The following is a 13,630-nucleotide window of genomic DNA, read 5'->3' as shown; positions in this document are numbered from 1 at the left end:
TTTCCAGTACATAGAATGTTCTATACCTGTTCTCTAAGACAATATTGCACCATTCTTTACGTTTTCTGTGTCAAAAGATAAAAAACCACACCAGAGAAGAGAAATCTTGCAAACCAGCACAAGTGAGAAATGCAGTCATGAATTGACTGAAAAATTAACAACGCTCTTTTTAGGTTCATTTTATTGCAGGATAATTTTCCTTTTTACCTTGAGCCATATAAAATATGGATATCTTTAGTTAAAAATCCTGAGAATTTCACAAAGTAAGCTGCCAGCCTTTTGGTTTCACAGTTTTATATTTAGCATTCAGCATAGATTTTTTTAAGTTTATCAGTATCATTTTCAAAAGTTATCATATGAGTAGATAAGGCAGTGGAGAACATCTCAAATCTTTAATATCTTGTGTACTCTGGTTCTTCCAAAACAGCTTGCTCCTTCTCAGCTGTTTCTTTTCCACCTTGGAGCTGGAAATGCATACGTGGGTGCGTGGATCTGCCTCTCCCAAATTAGACAGTAATTAGATTAGACAGCCACAGGGAAATGTTTGAGTTTCCTGACAGGTATTTTGGCACAGGAAAGTTCCTGGCACTTCAAGCATCCACAGAGGATTCTGGTGCATGGAATTGGAATCCTACAATTTTCAGAATTCAGTAGTATCTGTCGAGTTTGAGTCAGAAACTGTCTATTTGCACAGGATACTTGAACACACTTGGGTTGGAAATACACCAATAAATTAAAGAATACTAATTGCATAAAGCTCAAGGAGAGAAAGAAAGGTGTGAGTTTAGGAAATGTCTTTAGATGGAAACAAACTCACTTTCACACAGAAATAGAGGATGTCTAAAAGATATCGATCCTTTTCTCCTAAACTGATGGGAAATCTGTGCAGCACTGCCACTCAGGTGTGTTTGGCTTTTCAAAGGGGACTTCAGTGACGAGGTTCACAAGGGAAATATGGACTGGGTTTGAAAGCTGCAGGGATAAAATGCACCAAAATATAAAATAACAAAGGCCACTCTATAGTGGCACTGTTCAGTGGCATCATTTTGTTGTCCTTTCATCCCTGCAGAGTTCTCTGAGGGCAGAGTGTGGCCCAGGGTAAAAGGGAACTTTGCCCCTGGCTGGGCACAACCCCAGGGACAACGGACCTCAGGAGGGCTCCTTGTTTGGATGGTGTTGGGTTTTTTAAAGCAAAGTGTCTTGGAAACTGCTCCAAACCAAAGTGGGAACATGAAGGGAGCTTCCCCAAATAGATGGAAGCTGTTCTTCAGCTTCCCAAATCATGAAATGACGCAAGAAGTACCCCAGGACATTCCTTTCCAAGATGTGTTGGCAGCTGTTAATCCTCTTTCTATCCAAGAGCCTGCTCCAGCTCCTCACACTGGAACACTTTAATAAAGACCCTCTTTCCCAGGAAAACCCAGTGTTCCCATGGCCAAGAAATAGTGTGTAAGCTTTCAGAATGTTTGCATTCAAACTTGGGTGGAAAGGCTGCTTTTCAGTTATCTCACAACATTCCCCTCTCCAGAAATTCCAACAAGGGAGGGGCCCTTCTTCCTCTCACATGTACTGAGGCACCAAATTCGAAGGTATTTTTAGTACTTTCTCAAACAAATTAACCCCATTTTCAGTAAGTATCTAATACTTGTTGAAATCATCTCCCAGTGGGCTTTTACCTGTGTAAATTTTGGGTAAATCTGGCACGTGCAGGGATCTTCATTTGGACAGCAGAAGTGACCCTGGACAGCAACAGGGTGTCCCCAGCATGTAGGGAACACGAGGTCCTTGTATGAAATCTCATTTCTCCCTGGGTTTATTATTTTATGTGTGCTGAAAATATGCTGAATTTTTTCTTTCTATCTTGCCTTCCATTTTTTTTTTTATCCACACTTATATTTAGATTCAAGTGAAATTTAAACCAGGCCTCCAATATTTGTTGCTCTAAGCAGAATAAATCTACACTGTAGTAACTTTGTTGTGATTTTGTTCAGTCCAACCACACAGACCCTTGAGACCAAACCTCAGCATTTCTGACAGCCACCCTTTGGAGATGTGCCCAATTATCCCACCCAAATTTATCTTTTATTCATTAGGATTCCTGGAACTTTCACCACTTTTATTCTGTGTTATGCGTAGGAAGAAAAGTAAGAATCTCCAATAACATTTAGCCAATTTAAATTTGTGTGACCAGAGGCAGTGAAACCTTCAAGCACAGAGTGAGACACCACAAATCCCCTCTTCTTACTTACAAGCAAGAGCTGCTGTTTAGAATTAACACTTTGCTCCTCCTGAATTAAAACCTTGCCCTGGTTTGGATTAACCTTTAATTCCAAACTCACCCCCACGGCAGTGGAGTTTGTTTCCCTCAATATTCTGCTCAAGAAGCTCCAATGCCACCACCTTGGCTTCTCTCCCAGGCTCTGGGTCAGCTCGAGGGGCTGAACTGCTGAGTATTTTTATACAACAAAAATCACCCCCCTCAAACAGCTATGACACCAAACCAATACCTGCAATAAATATTTTCAAACTCTCATCAATTTTTTGTTTTCAATGAGAAACAGTAATTAATGATTTTTGTCTTCAGTGCAGGACAAACCTTTCTCACAGCGAAGTTTCACACAGTCCTAAGCTGCTGCCAGCAAACTCTGCTTGAACTGGCTTGTACCAAGCAGGGATTTTTATGGTCTGGAATAATTCAAATGGGTACCTGCAGCTGTACTGCCAGCTACAGTGGTCTCCCAGGCTTTTATCTATCAAGGAATGTTGTTGGTGTTTTTCATTTCTTCAAATAAAGAAGTGGCAGCAGTGAATTCTAGTGAGAAAGTTTCAAGATATTTCAATGAAATGTCTCTTAAGATATTTCTCATTTACTTTAAGGGGGTTTTAAAGACGCTCAGCTTTAGTAAGTCTTGATATACAGAAGGATGAAGTTATTTCTTTTCACCCAGGTGTGATGCAAAGCAGCTGAGCTGATTTGCTATAGAGCATTTCCTCAAGTGTTTGCTCCTTCAAACCAGAGAGGAGCACATTCAATGCTGATTTTGCTGCTGGTTTCTTTATTCTGTGCATGAAGAGCTGAGGAGAACAAGGCAGTGCAGGGTGCTCGAGAGAAGAGGACGAAGGCCTAGAGGAAGCTACACAACCTTTTTTTGTTGTTGTCAGTGATTTATGCAAGGTCATGGCAGCTTTTGGATAGAGGCTGCACTGCTGAGGAGCAAAGAGCTGTGATCTGACCCCTGAAGGCATCAACCTCCCTTCTCAGATGCAGGGGACAATCCTATCTTCAAAACGCTCCCCCTTTTCCTTTTATATCAGTTGAATAAGAAAAGAATTGGGGTAGATATGGCTGAACTGAGGTTTTGTGAGAAGAATTTCTTGTTCTGATTGCTCCCTCCTTTCAAAGCTTCATCCACAGCTGCTGTTTCAGATGGTTCCAGCAGCAGAATTTAGGTCTGGCTTTAGGGAGAGCTGTGTTGTCCCTGTTGAGGAAATCCCTGCTGGCCTCTGGGCAGGACTTCCCCCTCCTTGGATCCATCCTTTGCATACATTGTGTGTTATAGTTTAATTATAAGTTCTGGACTTGTTGCTGCTCCCTTTCTGAGGGAAACACCAACCCTTTGTTCTGCTGGAACAAAGGAAATCAAACCAATTTCCAGCACTTGAGGGTAATTAAATCCTCATTGTGGTGCTGACAGTTCCAGTTGATTGGCACCACGTGTCTGTTTTAAATGGGACCCGCAGGGATAATTGCGGTGAGCCCATTAATTTGCCATTTGCTTCCTATGACACTTTACAAAAGTATCAGGCCAAGAGTTTTGGGTGGATAAAAGAGATATCTCTGCTCTTCTCAGAGCATCCAGAAAACACCGAGCTTTGATTTCTGCTCCCGGGAATTGGTTGCTTTTAAAATCTTCATCTCAAGCCTTCATTAAAAATTATTTTCTTAGGGCAAAGGCATCTTTTGGTGTGTGAAATATTTCAGTCACAAGAGAGAGAGTAATAACATTTATTTATGAAGGGGTTTTGCACTTAGGGAAGAACAGTGTAGGAATTGAAGTGTCTGGCACACCCATTTTGGAAAAGAAACCTTACTCATGTTTAGGTTCACATGCACATAAATAAGTCCAAATAGCCATAAAGAAACCTGGTTTCATAAAAACCTAAGGAAAAATTTTCATCATTATTTTACAGTGGAAACAAAGCTAAATGAAAAAGGTTTCCATTTCACAATTATTGTGGCCCAAGTGTAAATATTTTGTCTCAGTTTTCATCTGAAAAATGTACTGTTCTAAAAGGCCTTTTATTATTTATTGCCCTATATTATTTATTCCCTTTTATATCATGTTACGCCAATCGTTGTCCTGGTTCTCTTGCAATAAATTCCTATTCCAGGTGATCTAAGAATTCAAGGATTTCATTTGGGTTTTGAATGAGAATTTGTAAAAAGAGTGGACTTTATCCTAGGCAAAATTCCACGTTCACCTGTCAATAGCTTAGAAGAACTTGAATTTTAACGATGCATTTCATCACCTCTCTGTGTAATTATGGCTCAGTGATGTTTGCAGGTATCAAATCTGTGCTTCCTCTTCTTGATTAAAATGATCCTTCATTAGAAGCCACCTCTCTGCATTTGGATGCATTTTGATGACAGAGCTTCAGGCTCTTTGCAGGTCTTGGCTAGCTGAGGGTGTTCCATGCTGGATCACTTCTGTCCCAAATTATCTGGTGGCAGATTTGAAGAATAAAGATTTGAAGAATAAAGCTAATTCCTGGATGAGGTCGCAGCAATTTTACATTTGGGCAGATAACATTCAAAAAGTCTGTGTTAACTCCCCGCCCCCTTTTATTTTGACTGGGAAGATCTACCTTTATATTGACTGGAAAATAAGGAGAAAAACCCTGAGATGTGGTGTTTTAATAGTTAATTCTGTCCTTCCCCAGCTAAGGAGGAAGTTTTTAACGCACATTTTACGAGTGGCTGCATCCATCAGGAGCAGCAGCTGCAGCTCTTGGAGGTGTGAAACCTGCCCAGGTGCTGCAGCATCTGTACAGGCACCTGGAAAGCCTGGGAAGAGTTCAATATTTTCATTTTCCCCCCGTGACTCCAGCTGTTGGCATCTCCAGCCTCCTGCTCCATCCCTACAGGCAGGGAGGGAATTTCCCTTCATCCTCACCTGCTGCTGGTGACAGCAGAGCCAGAGCAGATTCCTTTTATTGTTTATATTCCTTTTATTGTTTATATTCCATATAAATATTATCTTCTCATATACATTTTCTATATCATTGAACCATTATATTTTATTGTCTGGAATTACAGGATCAGACTTGCTATCCCTGAATTTATTGCCTCAGACAATAACTGAACAGAATCCAAAAGGAAGAATTATTTTATATATTTAACTGTAGTTTGCTTACTTTGCTTTAAATATAATACTCAACCTTTCTACAAATTGTAATTAAATTATCTGTATACCTATGTACACATCAATCATACAATCAATTCAAACCAGTGAAAATCAATTAATCTGTGTTCCCTCACAGTGTGGAGGGAGAGTAGTGCAAGTCTAAGGTCTCTGAGGTTGTGATAATTTATATTAACTTGAAATATGGATTTCAAAGAAATCTCTGCTCAGGATGGTTGATGGCAGGTGTTAAGGACTTGTATGAGAATGTGTGCATCTGTTGCTTTAAGCTGCCTCAAAAGGTTGAGGTTGTGAAAATATTTTCATGTTATAGCTTCAGTTACGGAAAGAAACTCATGAAAATAAAGGTTAGCATGTAAAATAAAGGTTAGAATTTTTTTCTGGAAAAGGAATAAAATTGGAAAAACCATTTGCTAATGAAGTGTTTTATTTTCGGCTCATTTGTGTTGGTAACTAATTCAAACTATTTCCTTTTCTTTGACTTTAAGGCAAAGCTGTTTTAAAATTAAAATTTTGTCACCAACCTGAAAAAGTGAAACATTTGTTCATCTGTAACCAGATACAAAACCCACTGAGAATATTGTGGTTTTTCCTTTTGTCTTCCTTTCTACCTTAGCATGGGGCATTTTCAGTAGAGAGTAACAAGGAGTCCTTGGTTCAAATTAATTCAGTCTTATCCCAGTCTTTCATGGGTAATGCTGTTTTTCTTCAATATTATCATCTTTTTTTTTTATAATTAATTCAGTTTTATCATAGTATTTCATATGTAATGCTGGTTTTCTTCAATATTATAAATTTTTTGTAATTAATTCAGTTTTATCCCAGTATTTCATGGGTAATGCTGTTTTCCTTCAATATTACAAATTTTTTGTAATTAATTCAGTTTTATCCCAGTATTTCATGGGTAATGCTGTTTTCCTTCAATATTACAAATTTTTTGTAATTAATTCAGTTTTATCCCAGTATTTCATAGGTAAAGCTGTTTTCCTTCAATATTATCACCTTTTTTTTTATAATTAATTCAGTTTTATCCCAGTATTTCATGGGTAATGCCGTTTTCCTTCAATATTAAAATTTTTTTGTAATTAATTCAGTTTTATCCCACTATTTCATAGGTAATGCTGTTTTCCTTCAATATTATCATCTTCTTTTGTAATTAATTCAGTTTTATCCCAGTATTTCATATGTAATGCTGTTTTCCTTCAATATTACAAATTTTTTGTAATTAATTCAGTTTTATCCCAGTATTTCATGGGTAATGCTGTTTTTCTTCAATATTATCACCTTTTTTTGTAATTAATTCAGTTTTATCCCAGTATTTCATAGGTAATGCTGTTTTCCTTCAATATTATCATCTTCTTTTGTAATTAATTCAGTTTTATCCCAGTATTTCAATGGTAATGCTGTTTTCCTTCAATATTATCACCTTTTTTTTTGTAATTAATTCAGTTTTATCCCAGTATTTCAATGGTAATGCTGTTTTCCTTCAATATTATCACCTTTTTTTTTGTAATTAATTCAGTTTTATCCCACGATTTCACACCTAGTGCTGTTGTAGCTCAATGTCATAATCTTTTCCCCCTCTTTTTCCTCCCTGCAAGGCGAAGGGTGCTGGCAATTTCTGATGGGATTGAGCACATTGGGAACCTGCGCTGGGAGCTCGCCCTGTGCCTCCTGGCTGCTTGGACTATCTGCTATTTTTGCATCTGGAAAGGGACCAAATCCACTGGAAAGGTGAGGCTGAAATTTGGTGCAGCACTTTTAACGGGATGTGCTCCAAACCTGTGTTGGCATTAATATTTATTTCCATCAGAGCAGGGGAATTTTGCATTGCTGTGAGGAGCTACACTTGGGGGTGTATAAATCGCAAAAGTAATTGTAATTAAGAGTTGCTTGTGCTTTGTGGGTTTTTTTTTTTTGTTCCTCTTGGTTTCACGATTTGCTCTTCCCCTCATTCTGTTAGGTGAGGCTGGGTGGTTTTGTTTTGTTTTTGGTTAATTTAGCAATGAGCTTTACCAGCCAGTCCTTGGGCTCTGAAACCAGGTTGTGTTGATTTCTGTGCACAAATTCTGCAAAATTAGGGTTTTGCCCTAAACTGACAGGAGTCAAAACTCTCAGTGCCACAAAAGAGTCGCTGAGAGCTTCGATGCACATAAAAGGAGAATTTAAAAATACAGATGGAACACCAAGAACAGAAATAATGAAAGCACTCAGAGAGGGGAAAAATTATGGGGAAAGTTAAAAATATTTAGCACTTTTTGAGTGAATGGCCTCAATACTGGGAGCAGAGAGAGGGAGCCATGGGATGAGGGAGAGGCTGCCCCTGGAGTAGTATCAGACGCAGCTCTGAGTGGAATCTATGAATAATCAACTACACAGAGAGAGGAAAAGAGCCACAGATCTGGAGGGAGGATCTAAAAAAAGCACTGGTTTCTCATGTTGGAATTAAGGAAACCAGGAAAAAATTGGTGCATTGAAACATTCAATTTTCAATTGTTTCTTACATAGTTTGGGTTGTGGTTGGGGTTTTTTTTTTTTTGGTTTGTTTCTGTTTTAGTGGCCTCTGTTTACGAAAGAAATATTTGAAACGTAATTTTTTTTGAAGTTTGGGAAATACCAGAGTGAATTTTTTCAGCTTTGTCAACTGTACACATCTTTCACACTATCAGCATTTTGGCTGTAGCTAATTGCTGATATTCTGGGTGTGTTTGCCAACTGTGCCAGTCAATCTGGTGCTGCATTCTCCACTCACGGGTTCGCACGCACACACAGAGATTTCTGCAGCCCTGCTTTCATCGAGTCACTGCAGGGAAAATGCTGGGAAAGACGGTCTAGGGATGGGGATAAGAATGAATAGTTTAGAGGAGGGACAGGAGGGGAAAAATCCTAAAGGGAGGAATCTGGAGAAGCAGAAGTGATCTAAGGGAATGACAAGATCAGTGTCCCCACGTCCGTGACCTGGGCACTCCGGGGAGGTGCACAAGTGCCTGGGAGTTGTCTGAGGGGCTTCAGCTGGTGGGCAAGAAATGAAACTGAGCAAAACTGATTTTTTTTTTCCATCAGAAGGAATGTCTGAGGATGGGAATCTATTCTAGCATGGTTTAATCTGCTGCAGGGGCTCAGGGAAAAGCTCTGTGGTGCAGGTGTGTGCATGCACACGAGGCCGGGCCAAGAGCAAGCACAAAAAGAGCAATGGGAGCAGTCCTGGGCTCAGAGGAAGGGGCTGTAGTGATTTTGGAGAGGATTTACTTTACATTTCTGGAGTTTACATCCAGGATTTCATTGTTCTTCTATTGTTCTTCCCTTCTTTCAGTTTATACCATTTCCCCAGAAACAGATCTTGTGCTTTGAAAGTGGTTAACCTGTCTGACCTTTTTTCTTTATTTTCTTTTTCTGACAGCTTAGCTAAACCCTCAGCTTTAGGTAGGTGGAATAAATTGTCTTTGATTTTAGTTCAGTGGGATTTTGATAACCACCTCTCTGATGAGGTCAGGAGAAGCAGCCTGGGAGAGAACAGCCTGTCTTGGCCACGTGAAATGGGATGATAAACTTTTCAACAAGCAGAATTAACTTCTAGTCTTGCAACAGAAGTGCAAAGAAAATGGAATTAACACCCAATATTCATCTTTGTAGGTCTCAAGCTTAAAACATTTAGATCAGGGCTCTGGAAGAGGCAGACTCATCATATACTTGCACCATTTAAACCAGTTTGCTATGAGCAGCTCTTCTGTTTCCAGAATCCTGAGGAATTCCTGAGGAATGGTAAATTCCCACATTTCTCAGGAGACACTGTGGTATCCATGAATCTGCCTTTCCAGCAGGTCCATTGCTCTCAGGGAGGATGTGTCTTAGCTAATATTGATAATTTATTTTTCCAGCTCTCTACCTGTGCTGCAGGTTCTTTCCCTGGGCATAAATTTGCTGTTTATTAACTTAATAATTCAAATATTCTCCCACTTGCCACTTTTTCCAGCCTAATCTCTGGAAATCTGGGCCGTGTCACTGCCTTCCCAGAGCAGCAAACTTCCCAGCTTCAAAACAAAGGCAGCACTCAGGTGCTGGGGATGCTACAAAGGAATTAAATGTTCTGAAATACAAATGGTGCAGCAGATTTCTGGGCTGCAGTTTCCATTTCCAATATAATGCCATTTCTAATATTCATATTTAAGCTCATCCAATCACAAGCCTTCCCACTAAACTGAATGTTTCATATGCTCATTTCCAGGAAACATTTACAATTGACTTCCAGGTTTTTTATTACAATAATAGAGCAGTCTGTTAAATTTATGATATACTTTAATTGGACTGAATAATTTCAATAAAAACCACATGTATTCAAAGCAAAAAACTTCTTAAAGTTTTATCACCTTTGGAACTTTTTCAAAAGGAGGTGTCTGTGGGACAGGCTAGTAGAGAGAAAGAGGACAGGGGATAGAGGTGTGAAAGGGAGAAGGTGAGGAGAGGCTTCCTCTCCACATATTTGTGCTTTGTGAAATATTCAGGAAGTTGGTTTACCCTTCTCCTCTTTTTCACTCTGCATTCTAATGCATGGTGAAAAAAGAATCCGAGCCTTAAAAGCTGTTATAAAATAACTCCATCATTCTCCAAGCAGCACTACCCCAGATCATGAATATTTAATATTTCAGGATATTAAATATATTAAGGCTAACATAAAGTTTAACTCCAGGGGAAGTGCTTATTACACTGTTAACAGGATATTCCAAACTTTTCCATTACTGTTCTTGAAATTCATCACTTTCTCACAAAGCATTTCCATTTTCCATTCCAACAGATGTGCAATAGCAGAATAAATCCAGGTGATTCTGGCAGCTTGCAGGTGAAATGTATTTGTGCCTTTTCAGATGATCTTGTCCTTAATTATTCAAGCTTTTCTTGCCCTGAATTACCCCATCTCAGATCTGAAGGTATTTGTGCACATTTTAGATGTTGCATGTATGCAAAATGTGGGGTCTTGCAACGAGAAACTCAAAATCAGAAGGAGGAAAATGTGACAAAGCAACATCCCATAATGTGATGTGTGTTGTGCAGCTTGCTTGGTAATGTCTGATCTCCGTCTCACAGAGAAGTGCTTCCAGTAGCTGAGATCAAATGCTTCCAAAGATGAGGTAAGGACTGTCTAGAAGAGTGAAGAGAGTTAATTTTTTTAGCATTTAAATTATTGTTCCAGTCTCTGATCTTTAGGCTTGGTTCAGTATCTGATTCTCTCAAAATACTTTTGATTTCTGGTTATGACAATCCTGAGTTTTTCTATCATGTGCATAGGCTTCCTGAGTCTTCCCAATTTTTTGATCTTCCTGTTTCATTGATGAAATATTCAGGTAGAAGGGAACCAGTTTGTTTATGGATCTTGATTATCCATTTATTAATTTAACTAAATGTCCCTGTGCTTCAAACTTTGAGGGAGCAACACCAGTAGCTGCCAATGTATTTTTCCTAAATTACTTGCTGAAGGCAGCAACCCTTATATTTTCCTTTTTATTTTTTATTTTCGTGAGATTTTTTGCAAACAAATCATTCCACTGAGCTCAGAGTTGTGTCTCCCTTGCAGCAACTTCTGCCCAGCTCCTTTAGAAGGGAGGGGCCTGCTGGACTCGAAGTTATAGCAAAGCATTTTAAGTCTTCTTTCCTTCTCTTTCTTCCTTTTTGGGTGCATCAACACATCCCTGTCTTGTGCTGATATTCCTGGTTTGAAACCCTGGCAGGGGCCTGGATTTAATGAAATTGTACAGCTTGGGAGGGACCTTGGAATGTCTCTGGTGCAACCTCTTGGTTGAAGAAGGTTCAGCACCAAACTTGGAACTGTTGCCTTGGTGTTTGGCTGCCTCTGAAAAACCTCCAAGGACAGAGATTGCTCATGTCTTGGGGCAACTTCTTCCAATGCTTCATCTCCCTCACCATACGAGTCATTAATCAGTTATTCCCTACATTGAGGTTCATTCCAATATTTATTTTGTTAATAAATTATTTCATTTTTATTACCTTGTTACATTTCTGTTACCCAGCCCAGACCAAAGCCCATTTTTTGTATCATCTGTGTCGCTACAGACCATGGATTTGAGTGTCTTTAATTATTGATGCACACAAACTGATTTGAAAAGACTTCTGTATTAATAATCTAAATTACTAGACTCAAGTTAAAAAAAAAAATCCAGCTTTCCTGCCTGGGTGTCTTGAATGAGAATGAGAGCTCATCAGCATTGATGTGCTTCAGCTTTCTGTGCTGTAGATGAGGAAGAGCTGAATCAAAAATATTCTAAAAACCTCACAGTCGTGCTGCCATTTTCAATTTATTGATAGTAGAACATTTTACCCCACCCACAGCATATTAATGTCTGGTTTCAAACTCTAGACCAGGTTTTGTCACATTATGACTCAACACCAAGCCAGCATTTTCTGATGAGGAGTGTTAAAAGAACATTGTTGTTCCTCCAGGATTTTATTGAGTATTAGAATATCACACTGATTGTATGAACACTGAGAGCAGTTCTCATAGATTTGGGGTCTTTTTGAATGGGTTCTTGTTAATACCATGAAAATATTCTTTTGCCAGAGCTAAACTCAAATAGTTCTTGCACAGTGATTTTTACTTCTCCGCTAGTTACTGGTTAATAAGTGATGAGAAATCCTTCCCACTGTGCAGAACCAGCTGCAAGAGAGAAAAATCTCACAGGAATCCATTCTCCAACATTTTCTGGAACTAATCTACATACACAATCACTGAATATTATTCTATCTAATTCTGACTTCTGAATATTTTGATCCTTTCCTTCTCTTTGTGCTCAGTTCCCTGAACTTCCACTTCATGCTGATGTTAGGATGTGTTCACTTTAAGCTGCCTCTCCACTTGATGTATTTTAAAGCTGCCCCAGGAACAGAGGCTCATAAATCCAGGGGGTGATGGTGAGAGGTGTACACCCAGAGGCTGGGATGTTCCAGCTAAAACTGTGGATGCTGCTCTAAAATAAATCTGCTTGTTTTTTCAGATCATAGTCAACTCTGCAAATGTCTTGCACACTGTCTCATCAAGCTTTTGACATTAATAGGGCTCTGTCTCTCATTTTTACCCCTTTCCACTCTGCAGACGCTCAGTTAACCACCGCCCAGAGAGCTCTGCTGGGAGGTTTTGCTGTAATATGAGAAAAAGCACGGATGTAGCTCCTCTCTGTACATAAACACGAGCTAAGATTCTTGGTTAAATAGTTCTGTGAGTCAAAATCTAAAATAAGAGATTAAAGATTGCACAGGCTCTCCATTATGACTTTCCCCTTGATTTATCACTGGATATCCACTGCATCTCTAAAAAGGACACTGTTCAGTTTGCAGCTCATCATTGTAAACCCTTCGAAATGACCTGGCAAGCTTTCTTGGTGGTGCAATTGTTGAATATACGCATAAAAGGCTTGTCACCTTCATTACTTGTCACCTTCATTACTCATTTAAGTATTTCACTTTCCACCACAACACCCCTGGAAAAGTTGCAAACACCAGAGTAAAGCAGAGAACTTTCTTTTGTCAAAGCAGCTGCCACAGGAAGCAGGATTTTGGGTAGAATACGTGCAAGTGAGGGCATCACTTCTTGTTTTACTCTCACGCTATTGATTTTTTTCTTTTTTTCTGTGATTGTGCCAATTGCCTTAATCTGTAATGTTCTCCATAGGGTTCTAAAAGTTACATTTAGGAAAATTGGTTAGATTCCATTCAGACTCTCAGATTTTTCCTGGTTTGAGAGTTTTATTTAACCTTTGCATGCTAAACTTAGACCAGAGTCCTGTAAAGGCTGTTGAGTGCATTTAAAGCTGTGATTGGTATGAGGGGGCTAAGATGAACTTCATGAGGGAACTGGGATTGTTCAGCCTGGAGAAAAAGAGGCTCAGAGGGGACCTTGCTGCTCTCTAAAATTATCTGACAGGTGGGGTCAGGCTCTGCTCCCAGGGAACAAGGGACAGGACAAGAGGAAACGGCCTCAACTTGCAGCAGGAGAGGTTTATATTGGATATTAGGAAAAATTTCTTCCCTGAGGAGGTGATCAGGTGTAGGAAGAGGCTGTGGTTTAATCACCATCCCTGGGGGTGTTCAAAACACGTGGATGTGGAGCCTGGGGACAGGGGTGGGTTTGGCAGCAGGGCTAAGGGTTGGTCTCAATGACCTTGGAGGTCTTTTCCAACCTTAATGCTTCTGGGATTCTC

The 13,630-nt window shown here is 39.5% G+C and overlaps 1 protein-coding gene across 3 annotated transcripts in view; it reads left to right on the top strand.

The window, feature by feature from the left end:
- The window catches only part of SLC6A11 (solute carrier family 6 member 11), an 86,749-nt gene that overhangs the window by 15,180 nt on the left and 57,939 nt on the right, over nt 1-13,630 (top strand). For all 3 annotated transcript variants that reach the window (XM_008636039.2, XM_017737358.1, XM_017737357.1), the window contains exon 6: nt 7,025-7,157. In XM_008636039.2, the coding sequence (XP_008634261.1) occupies nt 7,025-7,157 (133 nt within the window). The remainder of the gene's footprint in view (nt 1-7,024; nt 7,158-13,630) is intronic.

This window comes from Corvus brachyrhynchos, unplaced genomic scaffold, assembly GCF_000691975.1.
Source record: "Corvus brachyrhynchos isolate BGI_N302 unplaced genomic scaffold, ASM69197v1 scaffold266, whole genome shotgun sequence".
Classification (NCBI taxonomy): domain Eukaryota; kingdom Metazoa; phylum Chordata; class Aves; order Passeriformes; family Corvidae; genus Corvus; species Corvus brachyrhynchos.
This window is presented reverse-complemented; position numbering and strand designations above follow the sequence as displayed.